The sequence below is a fragment of the Acipenser ruthenus genome, chromosome 1 (assembly GCF_902713425.1).
Source record: "Acipenser ruthenus chromosome 1, fAciRut3.2 maternal haplotype, whole genome shotgun sequence".
In the NCBI taxonomy this organism is placed as follows: domain Eukaryota; kingdom Metazoa; phylum Chordata; class Actinopteri; order Acipenseriformes; family Acipenseridae; genus Acipenser; species Acipenser ruthenus.
The window spans coordinates 3,758,223-3,782,738 of record NC_081189.1 but is presented as its reverse complement, the minus strand read 5'-3'; the positions used below and the strand labels follow the sequence as shown (position 1 = coordinate 3,782,738).

The window sequence follows — 24,516 nt, the reverse complement described above, 5'->3', positions numbered from 1 at the left end:
AGAATGATTGCAAACACCATAAAACATAGCAAGGGAAACAAAGAAATTCACATGACATTAAAGCTAATAACTCTAATAGGTCTGATTGTTTCACCAAAATATGAGCAGCGTACTGTACATTAACTCACCTTGAATGACATTACAGTGCATTGTGTAGCATCAGCTGCGTGCATTCGCTTGACAAGGGTTTTGTGGCAAAAAAAAGGTTGTGGTTGGAAGTAGAAATTCAAGGGCAGCATGTCTGTCCTCAGAATCTAACTACTGTGTAACAGAACTTGAGGATTAACACATTATAGCAGCAATACGTTGGTCCTCAACGAGACCATGCACGTTTGTCTCAAAGATTGGCAGTCAAGTTTAAAGAGGACTAGAGACCACACAAACAACCTGGACAGTCAACAAGGTTGGAAAAAGTACAATGCACAGAATTCCAGCTTGTGCGTCAGATAAATGAGAAAATAACCTATTTCTCTTGTCTTGTGGTAATATTTACAGTAAGCGTGGCTCAGTATTGATAAGAATAGAGCTGTAAGTCAGCAAAGTGGTGGAAACTACTACAGAATCTCTGGGCATTCTTCCAATGCCTCAATGCAGACACTTTCTGGAAGATGAATGCATGCTTTTTAGGCATGTTTTGTAAGCTGCTGTTGAGCAGTGGTGCCAGGATGCACCATACCTTCACTTATCATCCAAGAATCTTCAGCAGACAGCTTGGTGTTCACTTTTATAAAAGCATAGCAAAGTGTAGTAAAGCATAGTGAAGTGTGGAGTAGTGGTCAGGGCTCTGGACTCTTGACCGGAGTGTCGTGAGTTCATTCCCTGGTGTGGGGGACACTGCTGCTGTACCCTTGAGCAAGGTACTTGTATGAATGGGTAATTGTATGTAAAAATAATGTGTAAAAAATAATGTGATATCTTGTAACAATTGTAAGTTGCCCTGGATAAGGGCGTCTGCTAAGAAATAAATAATATAATAGAGCATGTTAATAAACATGGCAAACCAGGGTAAACGCATAGTATAACCATGGGAAAAGTGCAAAAATACCATGGTACCCTTTTTTTATAAGGGTTACTGCATGTGTTATCTTTACAAGAGAGTGAATCCCTGCAGGCCGGGTGCATGTATTGTGTTTCGTTTGTGAAGGTGCTTACAGCTGTTTTCATCTACTGTGTTTGTTTCTGTCTTGCAGGTTAGCTCTTTATGTGTATGAATATTTGCTTCATGTAGGAGCACAGAAGTCAGCACAGACATTTTTGTCAGAGGTACGTGTTTATTTATTTATTTATTTATTTATTTATTTATTTATTAAATACAATACATAATGATGTGTTTTTTTTGTTTTTTTTTTGCAATCAGAATATATCCAATTGTTTGAATGTAATAGGAATTACTTTCTGAAACGGTACAGAAGTTTTAACAGACTGCTACAGTAGTCCTGAGTTTGATTTCAGAAATTGTTTTTGAGTATTTTACTGCCGTGTTCATCAGTCTGTAATTACAAGCCAGTCAAATAGCCAAGAAAATGTCTTTAAATGGGCATCTAGTGCTCGTACTGAAGTAGAAACCCCCCAGCTGCTTAGATCATTTAGATTCTCTTTGTATGTAGCATGTGGTCCCTGATTTCTATTCAGTGCATTAATGTTTTTTCAAAGTGTAAGTGGCATTTGGTATTGTCTCTTAGGTGAGGATTATTAGATGGCTCAGTGTTTGAATCCTGAACGCATTAGCTAAAAGCTTCAGAATAAACACCACTAGGTCTCAGTTTTAACATGGGTGTAAATATTTTAATTACTATTAAAGGCAAACGAGAAAATCTTTTGAAAAGCAATTATCCACTTGAACCCTGTTTTTGCTTTTCTCCATTTCCTCCAGTTAAGGGGAGACGGTAGAAAAAATCGAAACACACATCACACAGTTTGAAAGATTGTAAATGGCACCATAATTTGTTTTTAACTTCATGACAGATGCAATTAGACTTAAAAAAAAGTATTACTGCTTTTGATGGAGTGTTATGTTTAGGCCAATCTGCAGCACCTAATTGTAGGACATGGTTTGCCGATGAGTTTTTAAATGATGTAATATTTGATTTCATTGGGGGATAAAATGTTCACTTCAACACACTAGAGGCTTTTTAACATGATATGAAGTGTGGGAGATGGAAATACTGTACCTGGTAAAGGGTCTCTCCTGGTAAAGGCACGACTGCAAGGTGTACAGGGTGGCTCATGCAGTCAGGGGAGCACAGGTTCTCATCCTGACTGTGCCAAGTGGACAGCCTTGGGTATCGGACAGGGGACATTGCATTGACCCTGACGCTGACACAAGGCTGGTCTGTCCCTCCAGCAGCCGGTAGCTCCCTGACACCCACTGTAGAGCACCTGGGTGTAAAGAGGCAACGGACTTATCGGAGGTTGGAAGACAGCCGTGTTCTCCTGAGGTGTTGTGGGGATTGCTTTGGTGTGGGAACAAAATTGGACATTTTAAACTGGGGAGAAAAACGGGGGGGAAAGAAAGGTCTGTCGTGGAGCTGGATTGCTGGATGGCATAATTAGATTTAGATTAACTTCCTTCTCAATTTGAAAAAAAACATAGCTGTTGGAATGTCTCGTATTTTTCAAATACTCATTTATGTAAAAATGCAGTATAGTACAGTAATTACAAAAGAGCAGTGGGAATCTTTTGGTAACTATGATTTCAGCAATAATAACAGTTATGCATCGTGTTATAGAATAAACATGTAAAATTAGCAGACAGTCACAATTTTCTGCAATGGCTAGGTTGCATTTGTTCTCTGTTTTAAGTGAGGTGTGCAGTGGTAGGCAGCAAGTAAGATATTGAGGTAATGAGTGTTTAACTAAGGCTGCTTTGAGCAGTAAAATACTGCTCTTGGCTGTAAGCTGGCTTTGCTTTATTTACAACATTTAAATCAAGATATATCACATTCATTTGACACATTTATTTTTAATGTTAACAAGTAGGCAGGTGACTAATTTGGTGTTAATATTACATTATATACTCATGGTCGGCAAGTAGGTTACTTAAAGTGAATCAATGCAGCTTATAAAAGAAATTAACTTGATAGGTGTCTGGAGGGCTTCCAAAAGCATAGGTTATTCAGCGTTTCTGTAGGATAATTATGTTTTTATTTCATTTATTTATAAAGTGCAAATATTTGAAAAAGCCTAATCAAGGTTCTTCTCTGTTTTTTTTAGATACGATGGGAGAAAAATATCACATTAGGAGAGCCACCAGGATTTCTACATTCTTGGTGGTGGTAAGTACCTCTTCTTTTTTTTTTTTTTTTTTTTTTTTTAAGTAATATTAGCCGAGTGATATTTGTTGTTTTGACTGCTACTTACCTGAAAGTATTTTGAGAAGCAAGGTGTCTATGCAAACACCTGCCATCTGTAGTCCACACATGTGTAAAAGAACCTCCCGTTTGCATTCTGGTTTATTTGATATGCAACTGGCATTGCTGCCATAGCTTGGATGACTGGTGAGAAGACAATATGAAGGGGTTGTCGTATGACCAGGTGATGCTTACAATTATATGTCGTGCTACACGGTTTGTGTCACTGCTGTGTTGTAAAAGAAGAACATGACAAATCCAGCACTATGAAAAGTGAGCATTAACCAAAAAAGTATAAAGGCTCCAAGACAAATAAAATTCTTGGACACTAGCAAATGTACTCAGTTCTGCAACTCCGGAACACTAATGGCTATTAAGTAATCCAGCCGGCACCCTTTGTAAACTGAGACAACCCTGATCTTTATTTGCCTTGAATTCCTGCATCACTGAGGCTGAGAGAGCGTGTGTCTTTTTCTATTGCAGTGTTTTTTGGGATCTGTATTGTGCGGCACCTGAAAGACGAGAAACATGCGAACACTCGAGCGAAGCGAAGGCCTTTCACGACTACGTAAGTTGCGAGGTCCTTTACTGTATTACTGTGCAGCTGTTTTTTATAATGCTGTGACGCAGTGCTCTGCATCTGGTGGGCCGGGTGCGAGATCCAGAGACCCAGAGTGTCCTTACATTTGAAGAGTCTGAACGGACCTGCTTTCAACAGCGGTGTAAGAGCCTGTCTGAAGTGGGGAGGTTTTTTTTTTCTTTTCTATTTTTTCTCCTCCTTGGAGTTTTTGTAAATGTTATTTTTGGAGTGTAGGAGACACTTCTTTTTTTTACTCAGGGAAGGTATGAGTGGTGAAGGTATTTTGTAAATGTTCTTATGTTCTAAATGAGAACTGTGACTCGCATATGCACATAACGACACCAATGCCACGCATTCACCTGCACCCCTAAACCAGAAATAACCCTTTGCGGTCCATTTATTAATCGCGCGTCAGGCACGCCGGGTCTAATTAATTTTCACACGCGCAGTTAATTTTAGACGCGCTGTTTAAAAGTATTTTTTTTCACAGTCAAACGGGTTTAAATGGCCCTGCATATCAACAAAGCACTCACTAGGCATCTCCAGCCCCGCCCCACCCTTTCGTTTGCTATAGCGTTCACCTATGTAAGAAATAAATAATAATAATAATAATAATAATAGTCGTACATACCGATCGATCATCTCCGGATCACTCATTTTATCACCAAACTCCTCAATAATGCGAACCAAGTCATTATTTTATTACTATAACATCTCAAAAAAGCTCTGCAAATGTCCGTGTTTTCTGTGCGCTGATTCAGACAGCCAACTTGTTTACTTCAGACCGCCCCCGTTATCTGATACCATGTATGACTATTCATGAGATACGCCTTTTCTTTTTTTTTTTTTTTTTTTTTCGACTTGTCTCGGCTCCTGTCGCTCCCACTCGGCAATTGAATGGTTTTCTCCGCTTTTTCCGGAGAAAAAACGACTAAACACCCGTTTATTGCGTTGCTATAATGATGTCGGACCCAGTCCGAAAAGGGACCTGTGAGGAACAATTGCAATGTCGGACCCAGTCCGACAATGGACCGCAAAGGGATAAAGACGGAATCTTGTTCCAGAATCACATTACTGCTGCCACCTGTTCCATCTTCTGGATTCCCTCCAGTATGTCTGTAATGAAAACATAATTCTGTTCCTCAAGCAATCTGAAGTTTTAACATGTACTCATCAGATAATTTACTGACATTAGTGCAGATCTGTCATTCAGCAAACCTAGCAGAGTCCCTGTACCAAACAGTTTGCTACCAAAGTGAACAGGACTGATTTTTATATACACACATAGCATTACTGCCCAACTCTTTATTAAACATCAGGATTGAAAGAAAGGGGGGGGGGGAAGAACAGTTTAAGGAACAGTTATTTGATTTTATTAGCTCATTAATAATGATAAGCAAGGACGACCTTTTTTCTTGAACAGTACAGTATATTATTCTATTATGTGTGATCTGCCTTCTGACAGATCACATAACCACCTCTTTGTATCACAGAACATACTGCAGTTGTTTTATAGTGTATGACTGAAACAGTCAAGTTTAATTGCAAGAGGCAATTTATAGCCAAAGCTCTTTAAAAAAAAAAAAAAAAAAAGCACACAGCAGTTTGTAAGGGAAGGCCTTTGGTGTCAGGATACTGGGGAATAACTCAACGCCTGTTCAAGGACAGGTAAATGTTGTTTCCACATAACCATATCATCTATTTGCAGCTACTTGAAAGGTGTCTCATTGGAACTGCTTCACTGTGGATGAGAAAGTCACTCATTAGCTTAACCCCAGTGTCTCTACAGTATAGCTGTATCTAGGATTTTCAGCTCTTTGGTTGCCCAGGAGGCCCATCCTAAAAACGCCTATTATTATTAGTAGTAATACTAATAGTAATAGTAATAATAATAATCATATTTTTTGTGCTTTTAAAAGCTCACAAAGCTTGCGATAGTTTTTGTTTTTCAGTACCTTCTTGTTTGCTCTCTGGGTTGGGCTCATGTTAGTCCAGTTACTTGCAGTCTGTACTGTATACAAACGATGGCCATGCCACCCTGTAAGAGTATGTGTAGGTATATAGAGTCTACCCGTGTGCTCTTGCCAGAATTTGTCACAAATGAGGAATGGCCAAATATACAGTGTGTTTGTCCATCATGAGTGGCATACAACTGATTAAGCAGAGGATTCATGGCAGTGCCGCAGAGCATTCTCAGCAGTAACCTCTTGCTACCACGTGCTTTTTTTTCTTTTGATTCGGTTTTCTTAAAATGTGTTGCTGTATTCTGTATTATTTATACAGGGCCTTTGTTTATTACTCTCTGGTATTCCTCCACCCCATACCCAGCAAGACAGATTTTGTATGTTTTCTACATGAAAGACTGTCTTTCTAAAGACTATCTTTAAAGCAAGACTGGTTAAAGAATTCTAGGCTTTGTTTTTAAAAATATTCTTATAACCCGGAGTGGCAAATGTATTCCTATTAAAATAAATATTTGTGTTAAGAATAATTGTTTTGAGATGTATTTACTTTGTATATATTTCTGTCCTTTTTATTGTTGTTATTTAACTAGTTTGGATCTAGTTCCTGTTTTTTTCCTCAATTACGCTTTTGTTCCTAAAACTGTTACGTGCAGAGTGTATGAATTATTGTACCGTTTTATTTGAGCATCCAAACTTTCTTATCTTAAACATCCATATTATTATATCATTATTTGTAAACTTTTTTTAAAGTCGTTTTGGGCTAAATACAGAAGGCGGCACAGGTACCAAATAAACTGAGATACCCGCCTGTTATAAAAGTACCTTGGATGTATTTTTCCCTACCCACAAGTGCACTGTGTGGCCTGTCTCTCTCACAAGTTTACGGTTTAACATATCTTTTTTTATTTGTATTGTCAATTAACAGTATTTCCCCAGAGTGCTGTTTGAGTAGCATAGAAAGTACCTAATTACAGGCTAAAAGCACACATTGTAAGTTTCCAGTCCACAAGATAATCTGTACTATGCAGTTATAATTTGTTGAGCCTGTAGAGTGTGAATAGACAGTACATTATATAGCTGCATTCTGCTTGCACTAAACAAGCACTAGAGCTTTGCAAGTTCAAATTGCTCGTCAAATTACAGGGACAAGTGAACATACTTCAGGACGCGGGAGTGTTCAGTTACTGTGTAAATAGGGTTAACCAGTCCACACAAGGCAATCATTTTCATATGTTAGTCTATAGAGTGTAGGCTGTGTGGTGATGGTTAAAAAGAATAAGCCTTGATTTAGTTCAATCCATTAATATAGCATGAATGGATGGATATATACAGGATACACCATGAACGTTAATAGAGTGCTGCAGGTTTTCCACGAAGGAGGATACAGTAGCTGAATAACCCACGAGCCCCCACAATGTTTGAGTGGGTTGTTTACTGCTTTCCTCCCGAGAGAAATAACCACAGGACTCCAGGAACGTCCAGGGAGTATTCCGGTTTATAAGTACAGTACAACATCGCATATCCAGTTCACTGTGGACTGGGGCATAGGCGGATATGTGAAAACATTGGATTTCGAAAATTACATTTACACGTGCACAAATAGGTTACTGGACAAAAATAAAGAGTGAACTGCTTTAAATGTGGGGAAATGCTTTACATTAAAAGTAAGCAAATGTAAACGAAATTAAGAATACAATTGCTATGCGGTTTACAAGAAGCCTTCTCCAAGCAAAACCTTTTAAAGAAATACCAAACAAGGTGTATTAAATGTACAGTAACTTACATTTGATGGCTTCTTAACTCTTAAGTAAGTCCTTGTCACAAAGACGGCCGGAGTGGGTGGCGTCAGACCAGAAACAGGAACACAAACGACAGAGACTTGGAGTTTGGTGGAGCTGAGCGAATGGTTTTGCTCAGCATTTAATAAAACAGCACAGAAAATAAAAGGGTTTAACAGACAAAAACACGGGACACGGCACTACACGCCAAAATAAAAAGACAAACAAAACGGACTATACAGTAAACGGACAGACACACAAACAAACACGGTGAGTTTTAAATAAACAAGTATCGTGCTGGTCCTACCAGCACGTAATAGCAATTGATATTTAAATGTATTTCTCCTTCTCTCTCACCCGTTCTCCACTCACCGAACACCTAACCCCGAGTGACTAAACGTGCATCTATTTATACTGTTGTGCTGGGATTCAATTACTAATTAATTACTCACTTGAATCCCAGCACGTGAATTCATTACGTGAAACCCTGTGTTCACATATTATATTTTAAATGCACGTGCGTGATGTGCAATCCCGTGCCTAAATACAAATATACACTTTTTAAATACACGTGAAACACAGACCCGTTTATATCCCGTGTACCAATGACTATACACCAACATTTACACACGCAACATACAACACATAACACACAATTGCACACAGGGGCGGGGCACATTGCCACATATACTCCCCCTTGTGCGCAGCACACATGGCCTCAACGGCCACCTCCCCCCTTAAAAACCCAGCAGTCCAGGACAAAGTCTCGGGCTGGGAAGGGAGGCTTCAGTGGGCCCATGGCTGGCCATGCTGTCAGCACCCCTGCCGGTAGTGGCACGGCTGACAGCCTGTTGGTCCCGTCCTGCAGCGAAAAAGCTGCGGGGGCAGGTGGTCCCCCGACCTCCCCCTTCTTCGTAGCCGGCAGCTCCCTCCTGTGGGGCTCCGGCCACAAGAACTCCTGCAGCGAAACTGCTGCTGGGGAAAGTGGTCTCCAGACCTCGTCCCCCTTCTTTGTAGCCGGTAGCTCCCTTTGGTGGGGCTCCGACCACAGTACTGCCGGCAGCGAAGAAGCTGCAGTGGGAGCAGGTCTCCGGACCTCCCCCACGATCTCCGGCAGCGAAACTGCTGCAGTGGGAGCAGGTCTCCTGACCTCCCCCATGATCTCCGGCAGCGAAACTGCTGCTGGGGTTGGTGGTCTCCAGACCTCCTCCCCCTTCTTCGTGGCCGGCAGCTCCCCTTTCTGGGGCTCCGGCCACCGTACTCCCTGCGGAGGTACGGGCAGCAGAGGCAGCTCCTGCTCCTCTGCTCCAGGCGGTGGCGGAGGCAGAGGCAGCTCCAGCTCCTCTGCTCCTGGCGGTGGTGGAGGCAGAGGTAGCTCCAGCTCCTCTGCTCCTGGCGGTGGTGGAGGCAGAGGCAGCTCCAGCTCCTCTGCTCCTGGCGGTGGTGGAGGCAGAGGCAGCTCCAGCTCCTCTGCTCCTGGCGGTGGTGGAACCAGCAGGTATTCACCCTCTGCTGGTGGAGGTGGGAGGGGCCAGCAGTCCTCCCACTGCGGTGGAGGTGGAACCAGCAGGTATTCACCCTCTGCTGGTGGAGGTGGGAGGGGCAAGCAGTCCTCCCACTGCGGTGGAGGTGGAACCAGCAGGCATTCACCCTCTGCTGGTGGAGGTGGGACCAGCAGGTATTCACCTTCTGCTGGCAGCTTGGGTCCTAGGGCTGTGGAAGCCCCGACTTCCCTCTCTTCGGGCTGTGGACGCACCGACTCCTCCCTTTTGGGCTGTGGACGCCCCGACTCCTCCCTGTTGGGCTGTGGACGCACCGACTCCTCCCTGTTGGTCTGTGGACGCACCGACTCCTCCCTGTTGGTCTGTGGACGCACCGACTCCTCCCTTTTGGGCTGTGGACGTTCGGGCTCCCCCCACTCAGGCGTAGGACGTTCGGGCTCCTCCCACTCAGGCGTAGGACGTTCGGGCTCCTCCCACTCAGGCGTAGGACGTTCGGGCTCCTCCCGCTTGGGCTGTGGACGCTCAGGCTCCTCCCGCTTGGGCTGTGGAGGCAAAACCAGCAGGCATTCTTCCTCTGCTGGTGGACCTGCTACCTGGGCTGCTGTTCCACTTATAACTGCTTCCAGGTAGCTGAGGACCAACCCCACACCTTCCTCCCAGGTGCTTACGGTCTGTTCCCTCGCATAAGCCTCCCATCGTTCCCTATCCATAAACTCCAGGAACTGGACGACTACTGGGATAGACTGGGCCTCCAGCCCAGCATTTTCCAGCATCCAGTCCCGCACTTTGATCGCGTCTTCTGCCATTTTTTTTTTTTTTTTTTAAATCCAAACTGCGGTTCCTGCTCTGGCCTGAGTCCTGGAGGCGCTGTCGATCCCACTACTGACACCACGTGTCACAAAGACGGCCGGAGTGGGTGGCGTCAGACCAGAAACAGGAACACAAATGACAGAGACTTGGAGTTTGGTGGAGCTGAGCGAATGGTTTCGCTCAGCATTTAATAAAGCAGCACAGAAAATAAAAGGGTTTAACAGACAAAAACACGGGACACGGCACTACACGCCAAAATAAAAAGACAAACAAAACGGACTATACAGTAAACGGACAGACACACAAACAAACACGGTGAGTTTTAAATAAACAAGTATCGTGCTGGTCCTACCAGCACGTAATAGCAATTGATATTTAAATGTATTTCTCCTTCTCTCTCACCCGTTCTCCACTCACCGAACACCTAACCACGAGTGACTAAACGTGCATCTATTTATACTGTTGTGCTGGGATTCAATTACTAATTAATTACTCACTTGAATCCCAGCACGTGAATTCATTACGTGAAACCCCGTGTTCACATATTATATTTTAAATGCACGTGCGTGATGTGCAATCCCGTGCCTAAATACAAATATACACTTTTTAAATACACGTGAAACACAGACCCGTTTATATCCCGTGTACCAATGACTATACACCAACATTTACACACGCAACATACAACACATAACACACAATTGCACACAGGGGCGGGGCACATTGCCACAGTCCTTAATGGTTTTCTGTTTTAAAAGGTGTTAACCAATGATCGGACAAGCATTAGTTGTGCTGGGTTTGCCTCAGGCTGGCGTTCTAGTCAGTTCAGACCCTTTTGGAAGCACTCCATTGCTTGGCCGCGTGAAGTGACAATCCACTCCTCGCAATCGGAATCCCCATCTTCCAGTCCTGCACTTCCTGATGCTTCATTTTCAATTGCTAAAGCGACTGTCCTCGTCTTCCAGAATATGATATCCAGGTTTGTCGCTGTCTCAATGTATCCATTCATCCATAGCCTTCTGGGTCACTCCTTCTAACGTTACTTCCTGCAAGTCGCCTGCTGATTTGATACACAGAATGATGTGTGTTTTTTCCCGGTGAAAATTGACTCAAGCATTTTTCATCTGTAATACCGTTTTGTAGCTTCGATTACACCCAGGCCCATTGGCTGGAACAAAGAGGTGGTGTTCTTGGGAAGAAACATGCACTTTATCTCTCCAGCTGATAAAGTATCTTAAGGGTGAGCTGGTGCATTATCGAGCAGGAGGATGGCTCTCTCTGGTAGGTTTAATTCACGCAGCTTGTGCTTCACATCTGGTACAAAATTCTTATGAAACCAGTCTTTTAAAAAGTCCCCCATCCATCCATGCATTTTTATTGGATCTATAGATCACGGGAAGTGCTGAGGTGTTTATATTTTTAAAACAGCGAGGCTTGGCTCACTTTCCCACAAGCATTAAGGGCAGTTGGTGTGAACCTGATGCATTGGTGCACAGGAGTAGAGTTACCCAATCTTCAGCAACTTTGAATCCTGGTGCTGCTTTTTCAGTTCCTGTACTCTATGTCTGCTTAGGAAGACATTTCCAAAAAAGAACAGTTTCGACACAGTGATAAATGTGGTCTCTTGTTAAATTGTTTTCTGAAACCAGTTTATGCAGGTCGATAGTGAACGGCTTGTGCTTGTGCTGCTGTAGAGTTTATCGCCTTGGATACACAGCTGTCATATTCCGTGACGCTGCTGAAAGCGCTTCAGCCAGCCAGTTGAAGCCTTGAACTGAAGATCGCCGTCCAGCATAGTGTTTAACGTTTTGGCTTTATCGCTCAGAAGTGGACCAGATATTGGCATCCCTTCATTTCTCCTTTTGTACAAACCAGGTAAAAACTGCTTTGTCCAGTTGATCGTCTTGAGCACCTTGCATTATTTTTCTGTTTGTAAGCACTGAATGATTCTGTTGATCCCACAAACGATTTTAGATTTGGTTCTGCCTTTCTTAATATCTGTCACGGTACTTTTGCCTATCCCAAAATCTGCTGCTACCTTTTCCCCAGTTTCTCCCTTTTCAGGTCTTGAGAGGAGTTCCAGTGTGTGTTGGATTGTTTCTTTTTGTTGCCATGGCGGACGCTGCACATTCTGCTGACACCGTTACCCCTGTACTAAGCGTGGGCGGTTAATTGCTCAGAGCGGTTATGTGACTGTCAGATGTGAGACATTCCGCTGCATATAAGTATAATTATGGAAAAGACGTTTTAAATCTAATTTAAACAACTGAATTTGGAGACTCCTTTTCTTGGATCAGTCTCTGCATCTGCTTAGCAACGCAACATTATTTGGAACAATGCAATTCATCTGATCATTCTGTCGTTGGATTTGAATGAACGCAAAATAGTACGGGGACAAATATCCGAATATCCAATTTTTTTTTTTTAACATATATTTATTGATAGACAAAGAGTAGGACTAACGAAACAATAATTAATCACAAGCTTTCAAGACCTCAGCGGTGTCTTCTCCAGGTGAAAGTAGAAAAGAGAGACTCATGTCTGTCCACCAGAAATTACACAATTAATTTTACTTGAAATACCCACAAGAGTATAATGTTTTTTAACCTTAAAGAATAAGTAGTGAGGTTCCGAAAAATATAGTGCTACGTGTTGCTACATCTGTTTAAATAACATACGTACCTGTAATGTTTGTTTTCATTGTTGACATCCTGACAACTTTTTACACTTATAACTTTAAAGTCTGTTTCAAAGCTTTTTTTCAAAATGGCCACTCATATGTGTCTTTTTTTTTTTTTTTTTTTTTTAATTATCGCTCTTCCTGCAGTGACTTAGAGCAGTGGTTTTCAACCCCGGTCCTGGGTACCAACTGTGTCTGCAGGTTTTCATTCCAACTGAGCTCTCAATTACTTAACTAGATCCTTAATTGAAATGATAATTAGCTTAATCAGATCTTTTTAATTGCTTTCAGCTCTTAAACAGTTGCAGAGTTCAGGTGACTTATAAAAAATAAAGATATACGTTTAAAAAAGTGTCAGGATGTTAAGAATTGAAAGAAAAATGAGAGGTACGTTATTTAAACAGTTGTAGCAACACGTGGGGACGTATAATGCTATATTTTTTGGAACCCCGCTACTTACTCTTTAACTACTGTATGGATTCCATGTTCATCATAGCACTCCAAAGACTCCAAATTGAGATCCGTTAAGAAAAAATATTCACTCTGGACAACCTAATAAGAAAAAAAGGTGTGGGGGGGGGGGGGTGATGCATTACACGCCAACAAATATTTTTTCCCTAGTTCTAATTTAGTCTGCAGGTATATTTTCTTTTCTTAAATCTTCCACTGTGAATTGTGTAGCTATTCCTTGGAGCTTTTATCCATCCCACAAGTTCTTATTGAATTCTTCCTTCCTTCCTTCCATGCTCCAAGGTGCTCCACAGCATCCCGTCAGCAGTGTATCTGCAGTGGCAGAGTGTGAAATAAAGGGCCGGAAGCCACATTCCCACTGAAAATACGGAAAGTGCCGCTTGCGTTCTCATACACACCAGGTCATTTTCATAGATAAGGTTACTTCATTATGTCCAACAATAAAAATAAAAAGCTGACTTTCAGAATGTAAAACAAGCAAGTTGCAGAATCCACAGTTTTCTAACTAATACGCAGTTCTCTTTGTCGAACCCACAGTCCTCAGTTTTCAGTTGAACTGGAAAATGAATCAATTAAAAGTTTAAAGGTTGATGTCATAGAAATGTTTTAATTCACATAAAACAATCAGGTTCAATCCATGTGGCAGATATAAAACCAGAATGAGTGTGGGAAAAAAAATACAAGAAAGAACTATATTCTCTGGTGTGGTCTACGGGGATACCCTTTTGTATTGTGTAATGTGTAATGTAAAATGTATTTTTTTTTTTTTTTTTTTTACAGTGTATGCTTTATTTAACAATAAAATAACACTTTAGATTTAAGGATCTGTTGTAATATAAAAACAATAGATTCATAAATGAGTTATAAAATCATTTGTTATTTGTAACCAATGCATTATAACAAGTGTCTTCAGTAACAAACACCCGCATCAGTACTGCATGCTATTTCCTCAGCCTTTGCTTCGTTGTTTGTGTATTTTCTAACAAAAAAATTCAGATATCTAACCTGTTGCGCACTGTCATTCGCTGTTTAATTCGAATGTGCATTCTTGAAAGAAACACTGTGTAAAGAAATCTCAGGTTGCAAGCCATGCTTTCTGGTACATTTGAACTTCTGGGGTCATTTCACTAGACAACTGAAATTAGATTATTTGACCTCGACAGTTTTGCTGTTCTCTAATAATAATAATAATAATAATCATCATTTCTGGTCCCCCCTTTTGTTGTGTTGACGATCTTTTGCTTGTATTTTATACTGCAGTTAATTGTTGCAGTCGAGATATTTCTGAAACGTTTTAGAATTGGAAAGCCTCAGCTGCTTCCTGGTATGAAATTGTTTCCTGTGCTGTAGTCAGTGTTACTACAATCAGACTGTAAGACCTTTCCCTAGTGTTTATAACGTGTGCGTTTGAAACTGGCAGTGTTGTGGTCTTCATAATTTAATTCAGGATACTTGTATACCTTGAATTAAAATATACAAAATAAATACATAGAATAAAACAAGCAAAGAATCAGCAGACAATGGGAACTGATGCTGCTAACGCTAGCAAGAGGTAAGGAAAGGCACTGTAAGTCTTGATTAGCAGCACCCCTTTAAGGAGCAGTCCGAATTGCAGGACTTCACTAGCCTTGCTGCTGCACAGCAAAGGAGAGCAGTCTGTGTCCCACGATTGCACCAATAGGCAGTGCAGCTCCCCACTTCACTTTGTGGCTGGCCATTTCCTGCGGCTCAGACCCGAATGACTGATCTTGTCTCGAATACTTCCCAAAATGGCATTTCTGTACCTCGCTGTTATAATTAGCTTTCAGTGGTGAGCTCATTCCCATCTGCATTTGACAGACCAAGCTGGAATAATTAAAACAGGCAGGGGGAATAAGCTGTGTTTACATGTTTTATATCAGAACAAAAAAAGAGAAAGAACACTAAACATGCCTTGGTATTATTTAAAAAAAAAAAAAAAAAAAAATTTTAGCATATCCGTTATTTTAGGATGTTTTATGAAATGTTATTAATGGTTGGATCCAATGATGTCAAACACATGGTACTGTGAAATAAAAATAATTATTAATACTGGATATAACTGAATTGTGATTGTATTAAAAAATCTACCCCCCCCCCCCCCCCATTTACAGTATATGTGAATTCAGAATAGTGTAGCAGAGTGTTTCTGTTATGCTAGTATAGTTAATTTGCATGACATTATAGGCCTGTGCTGGGGAGATAATGGTGCAGAGAATACTGTATTCCTAGGTATGAAATTTATTAGTGAATTTACTGAAAAGCATTAGAATTGCCAGGGGGCTTACATGATTGAACCACTGCACCAGAGGGGATTGTGCGGGGTTAAAACTTGGGGCTTGGTCTCAGATGTTTTACGGTTTTTATTAATGATTTTGAATGTCAAAAGGGGCCTAATTTACCTGCAGACTGGCTCACTGTGGTTATGCTGAAGGACTGTGCGGTTTTATAACTATATTGCAGAAAATATATGCTTTTGATTAAGAATGTAAGCTAAGTGTTTGGTAGGGTAGGGTGACAGTGGCCTTGTGTGTTCAATTCATCACAATACAAGGGAAAAACAAACCTTTATTGAATGGATGTACATTGATGTTATAATACTAATCAGTAGTGAATTGTATGAACTGCAAACCCGGTTGCTATTGAAAAATATATTTCTCATTTGGGTTAGTACAATATGAGTTACTTTATTTTTTCCTGACCCATCACAAAGGACAAGCTATCAGCCTTTCATGAAACAAATACATTTTTAATTTTGAGAACTCAAACATCTGTAATGGTAAAAACCCAGCAGGAAACCACTTTTTTCAGGAAGGATCCGTTCAAATTATTCCATGTAGAAGTGTCTTGCTGGGTGTGTGTAATAATCTCTACAATTTACCATTGCGCTACTTTTCAAAACAGGGTGCAGTTTCTGTGAACAAATACAAGTTAACTGCTAAATATGTATTTCTTTTTGCCAACTGATTGCTTTTTCTCACTGCAATCCGCACCTCACATTTAGTACAGTGCTTGGATCTGACAGTTCTGCTCCAACACAGAGTTCACCAAACAAGGTTTACCAGTTTCTCCTCTCCGTTCCCTTGTTTCAAACCCCCTCACATGAAGGCAGTTGTTAGCCAGGGGTTGTTATGCCCGTGATTCACGGTCCCCGCAGCTCCTCGCTCGCTGTCCCTAATAGCAGGGTTGATGTATGGGCCTTTTAGTTTTCACATTTGTGTGGGTGAAGTAAGTCTTAAAGGAGAGTCACTTCAGAGGCATTAGCAGATGCGCTGCTCTCAGAGTCTGTGCTCTCCCCTATCTCTGCACAATAGAGCTATGACTTTCAAACAGACGTGGTAGAAACTCGAGGGAAACATATCAATGTGCCTTTCTGAGATCAATCGGCTAATAATTTAACAGCCAGGTAAATACCAGTAACAGACAGTAAGTCAATCATGTTGCACTTACCTTTTATACTTCTACGTTAAGTTTATCATTAACAATGTATGTCATTTTGTATATGTGCCAGTGTTTTTTGGATTGCTTTAGGACAATGTGATCATGGCCTGCTAACATAGAAGTTGTGAAAAAAGTGTTAATACCTACTGTACAAATTGTTATGTACTGTAAATATTGCAGAGCATTTAGTGAACCCAGGCCATTGTAATTTCTATAAGCTATTTATGATGGATACGTTTGACTTTCAGTGTATACCTAGAAATGCTTTAAACCCATTTTCTGTTAATATGAACCCTTTTCATGATGCAACCGATTTTAGGTTAGCCTTGCCATTTACTATTGCATTGCAAATATGGTATAATAGCATTTTTAATTAAACTGTATTTTTCCAGCTGAAACCAAAATGTAATTTTCTCAAACAGTAGGAAAATATGAACTGGTTTTGAAGGAAACACTTCTCTTCAGTTAACTGCTCTTCGATCCTCAATTGACACTCTACTATATGCTCATGCATTACCTTTGAAGTTATTGTCTGACTGGATGTTTGCAAAAGACACGGAGTAAAGTGTATTGATACACATTTTTGATTTTAAAGAAAAGATTTAACTTGATTAGACCCAAACAGCAAAAAGATGCCGTAAGACACCTGTAGGCCTTTGCGTTTCCAATCCCAATCTATTTGTCACAGTAAATGAAATGATAATAATTTTTTTTGTTTAGAATGTGTTTTTCTGATTTGCACTGATATACAGTCAGGGCTCTGGCTGTTCCTTCTCTTCTCCTGTTTTAAGGGAGGTGATGTACAGTAAGGGATTCTAAGAATTATTTTTTTAGAGACAGGAGGGGATTACACTTAGCTGATCACCCCTTAACAACATTTTGACCTCGCTGGGTAGCAAAATGTTATTGTTGGCTTTTGCCAGTGTGCAGATAAACCTGCAGTTCTGACGTGTGACGGCTGAGCGAGGCAGCCCGGAAAGATCAGCACTGATGGCTCTTTGCTGTGATGTAACTGTAAACAGCTGTCATTTCCAAGGGTTTTGTTACAGAGTTTGCTGGGGGGGGAGGGAGGGATAAACAATCATCTTAACAGTGTATTTGCCATTATATTAAACACTATAGTCTAGTATAAACCTGCAGTCTGCTTACCACCACTTTCGACAGTGCAATTGTTTTTCGTTTTTCTTGTAAAATAGTCAAAGTGCTTTTGTCATTAAAGGTCCTCATAAATGTGCCCTAACAGTTTAAGGGATTAAATAGATGTGTTTGTGTGTTTATACATATATATATATGTATATATCTTTTTTTTTTTTAATACATGGATGAAGGCTATAGTTGCATCCTGAGCCATTTGAAAAAAAAGGCATAATACTGCAGTAGTGACGTCAAAATGGCATATTCGTCTCGAAGATTATACTTGACCTTTGACCCATATTTGACTCCTGTGCATTCCAACCACTTTCAAACAAAAGGTCTCGTTCTGAATCACTCGACAACACCCACAATTCATGGTTTTTAGGCACTTTTAACAAATCTGTCTCTGAAGATTTACAATCATCCTCCCCCAAGGGCAACACCAACCAAGTGAACGAGACAAATAAGCTTCTAATTATCAAAAAGAAAATTATATTTAAGATTCTTTAATATTGACTTAATTTAGGTTATTATTTTTCATTTAATTCAATTGCATTTTGAACCTTAACACCTGTTTTATTGTATTTTTATCACAGATAATATCCATGTATTATAGAAAATAACAGATGAGCTTCAGTGAGTTAAAGGAATATAATACCATCTCGGGATTCTGTGACGGTTTATAAACCACTCCACCTAACAGGGTTGTAGTTTATGACGTCACAGAAACCCGAGATGGAATGATTTTCCTGTAACTCACTGAAGCCCATTTTTTTTTTATATATAGACACACGTTTTGTGTACGGCCACGGCTTTGTACTCCTGGGAAGTGTATTCTGGGTAGTGTATTCTGAGTTTACACTGTAGATAAACTCCACGGAGGCACACAGCAGGGAGCCTTCTATATAGCAGCAGAGGAAGAAACAAATCTATCTCTGGCCGTTATTTGCATATATTGTAACACCCCAGACTGGGGAAACAGCACTGATAGTACTGAAATTTAACAAGCTTGCCTACAAGAAACCAAGAGTTATGAATACATTTACAACAAGCCCATAGTCTCTGGGTGTATAGAAAGTTTTTTGTTTGCTACAGTATACAAAATCAGAAAGAAGACGAATACTTTTTTAAAAACTAGTTATATTAGTAGTACGTATTGCTTGTAGCAATGAGCTTTGAATATTAATAAAAAAAACAGTGTGGCCTGGATATTAGACTGGAAATCAGTTTAGAGCTGTGTCACACTGGAAATCAATAACACTGCAATGCATGTATTAGAGCTCTTATGGTTTATTATTACAGCACAAAGACTCCTAACGCTTCTGTTGAGTTTTGAGTGATTTTTATATTATTTGTAGCTACTCAATGCAGTAAAAAAATTAATTAATTGATGTATAATTTTTCTGGTATTGTTTTGTTGAATGACCTGTCACTGGGTACAGATAAAAGACTGAAGAAAAATGTCCATTTTAAATAATAATTATAAATTCAACCAAACCACTGTAACAGAAAAGTGTCAACAATAATAAACAACCTTTAAAAAAATGTAATACATTAAATTCCACCTGTCCAGAACATACCCCTTTTGTTTGGCATGCCACCACTTCGCAATCTTTTCTACATTTGAATTGTATTGCATGTTTTGTGCTGTGCTCGGTGTACAGAATCTCTATTCCAAGGAGTCCTGGTAGAGAACGGGTTACACTTCTTCTGAAGAGGCAGTAGGTGGTTCGAGGTGGTTGTGCTGCTCTCGGTCTTTGTAAATGATTAATGGCTGGAGAGGGAATGTGCTCGGTACTGAGGTAGGCTTGCGTACTCTGCTTCACACAGCCTTGTTTAATACAGCAGCAGCAGCAGCAGTCTGCACAGAGAAGAGCTGCCTGGGGAATCGGGGGAGATGCAGGTGGTCCTCTAAGGCAAAGGAATCATTTTGAATACGTTGTGCAGCAGCACTGTGCTCTGCTGCACAAACTCCAAGCTCCGGTTTGAAAATACTTCCCATGCATTGCCTTCACTATACATGATATGTTTGGTGGACCTGAGCAGTTGGAAACCGTGCAAATCATTTCTTGTTCAAGATTGAAATACATCTTGAGATTTAGTATTTTTTCTTTTTTTTTTTTTTTTTTTACACTGCCCGGAGATTCAGCAATTTACTAGCCATGTTTAATTGCCATGTTACTGTATTTTGTTAATTATAGATTGATTGATCACCCTAGTGCCCTATTTGGAGCCTCGTGTCTTGCATAGCTAGCTGTTAAACATGTGCTTTCTTTATACGTTGCTAGACTTTAAACTGTCCCGCTTTGTACTTGTCTTGTGATGAGAAACAGCAGAATCTGATGACAAAGGGGATGCTTTTTAATAACAAAGTTTTCTCAAAGCATGAGAATAAAGCTCATTGGAATAAAGCCAGGTACGCAGTTGAGCTGCTGTAGTGTACTGCTAAACTGTACAGGCTCACCACGTCATAATCCCTAACGCTAAGTCCTTTCACTGCTCCCTTATCAGCAGGTACAGATAGACAGCCATCACCGCTGGGACTACCATGCAAAAGGAGTTCCAATTGGCTTAGGCCATGACAGTAGTGCACAGGTTCACTGGCTTGTCTCATATAGAGATATTTGCCCTCTGATTTGGTTCTGTCACCATAATTAAGCTTTCTGATTGGCTAAGGCACTTATGCTACAAGCCTAACCTTAGCATGATGTGTCCAGATTGATCAGACTACTTTTTACAAGTAATCTTTTTTTTTTTTTTTTTAATGATCTAAGAAGCAGCAGATCTAAATGCCGCTGTCCTTTTAACTCTGTATTAATCCCACAGGTGTTTCTCCCTCAGCTTGGTTAATATATAAACACCTTTTATGCAATGTGTAGAAGTTGTAGTATAGGCCCCACACTGCACTGTTGGATCATTAAAATAGACCCCATAGCATCTCACTAAGGGACTATTTTAATGCTACTCAATCTAAGCAGTAACAGTGCTGGATGCAGCCAGTGCTAGATACTCTTGAACTCTCTCTTACTCCAGCTGTGGTTTTCCCCCAGGGCTTATTTATTGCCCAACCTGTTTTACATTACCCTTTGCAATAATAAAACAGTGAAATGTGGTTTGCAAAAAAAACAGGTTTATAAAGTTTAGGGGGTCTATATTAATGTGGAACACTGTTTAGGTCACTAAAATAGAGTTTTACCATCTTTGGTGGATCCTAATATTTATACCACATCAATTTAATTATGATGGTAGATTTAATTAAGTCATTTATGTTTGTTTTATGGATTAAACATAACCGTTGCTGTGGGGAGCTCTGAATTAAGCTGGCTACTGAAATATGAAAACTATATACACTTTGGAACACCCACATGTATCGTAAAACAATAACTCATTGTTTATACAGAGGAACCTTTGTGTATTACAGCACCTCTCATAATTAACAAAACATTGTTTTCTCTTCTTCGCTTTGTAAACTGTTGTACAATATAGAATTGGAACACCATGATATAAAGCAGTTCCCGTCCCTTCCTTGCTGTGCCATTAAGAAAAAGTTAGTCAGTTGGGGGATTCTTTCATTTAGAACCCTCCTCTCGGTATCCGTTACAGAGAAGAGACCCTTTGAGGCCACAATGGTGCTTTAAACTCCTGAGTATTAAAAAGTCACCTGGATGTGATGACTGCAACAGAAACTGATATACAGTACCAAGCGAACGTAAGGGTGTGTTCACACTGGGTCCGTTTAGAGGGTTTGGTCTGCACTCGATACGTTTGGTGTGAAGTTTGAACAACAAAGTCTGCTTGGGAAACGAACCATACCATCTAAAGAGGTGGTCTGGTCTGTTTGGCAAACGCACCGAGTCTGATTCACTTGCTAAACGTCAATGTGAACAACTGCTGGACTTGGTCCCTTTGCACAAAGGAAATGAACTATTCAACAAACATGACTCGGAAGCAAACATTCCACGCAAATTTAATTGATATTCTGAGGAAACAAGTGGAGCAAAAAAACAAAAATGTCTTTGGGAACTAGATCAGGGTAACTGGGATTGTCAGTTTCAGTCTTAATTTGTTGTCCCAGACGGAGGCAGTAAAATTGTTAATCGTCCCAGTTGTATTTTTGTTTGTATTAAGTACAAAACTGCATGAGTGTGCTATACAAGTTAATAGCAGAGTAAGGTTGTGTTAGCGTCATTCAAAAGTAAAATAAACAATAATATGGACTATTTGTGTAAATCGTTCTGATTATGCGTATACCTGTATTTAAATGGTAATAACTGATCTATTTTTTATAATCTGGCTTTTTGTACATTAACATGTGTTGACTAGATGATAATGTAAAGAAAACAATTGTTTGCGTTGTTATTTTCTGCAATAGATTCACAGATGTTTCATTTTTAAACAGGTATTGTGTTATATACTGTTATTTTAGTGGCTTCAAAGTTGCTACGGCATCAGTGAATTGAAGAAGAAGAAAAAACTTTGCCGTTTTTCACTGTGGAAATCTGAACAGTGGGAGAAACTGAAGCTCTGACAGAAGTTTGGTCAGACACCAAAATTCAAGCCGAGCTGGACAAAACTCACAAAAATAATAAAATATATTCAGTCTTTTCTTAAATTACTTTTTTGTGTAAAAAGTCCATTATTCTCCTGCTGTAGGCATTCAGTACATGTATTAATTAAATTAGTGAAGTGCTCCCCCAGTGCTTTCTTCCACAGCAATATGTAAGAATCTAAAACATGCTATATTAAAAACCGGAGCAGTCCATCAATAGCTGCCATCTTTCAATTTGCCTTTGTGGCAAAGTGGCTTGCCGTGCACAGGTGTAGTTGGTGCAGTGCTCAGGAATAATACACACAAGACAGTGAAAGTTCAATAAAACAGCTCCTTTATTTGGCTGGGTTGCTTAAATAATAAGCACGGGCGCTACACAGCAATGTGTATCGCAATGTGCAAAACAAGGGTTTCAGTCCCGAAACAATAAGACACTAATAATTAACACACAACACAGACACGGTCACTTCTCCCGATAGTGAGTGCTCTTGTGCAGGTGTGGTGAAAGACAAACAGTTCGTGAAACAGTGGTGTAGTGTAGCTACAGCTCCTGGCTAGTGCTTCGCCGTCTAACAAAGACAAATGACAAACAGTTAGCATATCAAACAAACAAAACACGAAACACTCACGATAATTAATTACTTCATTTTCCTTAACGGGTCCTTTCAGTAACCACATCAAAAGGAACAGATTAAGGCGTCACATCCCCTAAAATACCCTTAGTCACGCCCCCTCCGATAGTTAGTTCAATCATGTCTCCTTCAATCCATGAGTGACGCATCGCTTACCGTACTAGGGCAATGACTTCTGGTACTGGGACTCCGCCCCCTTCCTGCATGGCTGGCTTCCGACTGACCCTGGAATGAACTGCCAGACCATCCAGTACGAGGCGCACTGTTTTTGAGATTGTTGACTTGGATTCGTTCGCTGCAAAAAAAAACAAAAACTTTAGTTTACATCCAAACAAACTCGGTCCCTTTGCTCGTGAACAGCAAGCACATTGAACATTGTTTCAACGAACCAGACCAAGTCCGTTTGAAACGGACCCAGTGTCAATGCAGCCTTATAAACAAGAAGAAAAATAAATAGTTAAGATAACTGATATTCCATACCCATAACAAGTTGCTGTTTGAAATGCATAATGAATGCCCTCATAGTGTGATAATGTATTCTGATTCACCACAGGCTCTGGCTGTGAGTATCCTACGGTGAAATTGAATTTTAAGCAAAATTGTCTCCTCTCACAAATACTTTATTTTGAGATAAATAACTACGTCTTTTTTTTTTTTTTTTTCACCCTGCCTAGAAATGTTGTAGGTGGTAATTACCAGTGCCGGTATGGTATGCTATGGCATGGATTTGCACTGTAACTAACTCTAAACACTCAAGCAGGAATTGAGGTGAAACTAAAAGAATGCACAATGCCACTGTCATTACCACCATTTTTGTTTCTGAAAGGAGAATAACACCCATTGAAATAAACAGCTGATGGATTCCATTCAGTTCAGTCTGAGGGATTTTTAAGTTGTTTATTTATTTCTAGTTTTGCAACATTAGCTTGTTTTGTAGACAATAATCTGTGTTGGTAACTGGTGTACAGCACCTCTCTCTGTTGAGAAACCACATTGATTAATCTTATTGATTCGCTCAGTGCAGTAAATGTTGAGCAGCATACTTGATCAAGATTTAGCTTGGAGCATTCGTCGCACCTTTTCTTCTGATACCCTTATCTAACGCCATTTGTTTCTACAATAGTTCGGGCAGATTTCAGAGTGGAAGAGCTCTGTTTCCACAGGCTTTTTGAATGGTGGCAGGGTTTAATATCCCAACCCCCCTCATTTTCAAAAGAGAAGTGTTTTTTTCACTTCCGGTTCAGTCTGTAAACACTGTACCGTGGTAAAAGCATAATACAGTAGAGAATTATACAGGAGGATAGGCATGTTAAATACATGCTGTAAGCATGGTTAATGGCAGGATTACGGTGCAAGTTTACCTGTACCCTTTTTGTTTATGAGAGTATAGTACAAACCTTTTTAAAGCCACTGAGAATATAGGTTTTATATTTGTGTTACTGTTTTGTTGTTTATGAGCAATCAACGTAGGTCACAAGTCGTAATTGTTAACAGCTTAGTAGTGTTTTCAGACTTTAACAATGGCTTTTGCTACTGTATTAACCCCAAAAATCTGAAAATGACATCATATGAAGGGTTTTACAATTCCTGCCTATTTTGCCAAGTGC

The 24,516-nt window shown here is 40.2% G+C and overlaps 1 protein-coding gene across 8 annotated transcripts in view; it reads left to right on the top strand.

The window, feature by feature from the left end:
- The window catches only part of LOC131739055 (single-stranded DNA-binding protein 2), a 107,588-nt gene that overhangs the window by 24,381 nt on the left and 58,691 nt on the right, over positions 1-24,516 (top strand). For all 8 annotated transcript variants that reach the window (XM_059032871.1, XM_059032668.1, XM_059032699.1 and 5 more), the window contains exons 2-4: positions 1,191-1,263; positions 3,214-3,275; positions 3,834-3,918. In XM_059032871.1, coding sequence (XP_058888854.1) covers positions 1,191-1,263; positions 3,214-3,275; positions 3,834-3,918 — 220 coding nt within the window. The remainder of the gene's footprint in view (positions 1-1,190; positions 1,264-3,213; positions 3,276-3,833; positions 3,919-24,516) is intronic.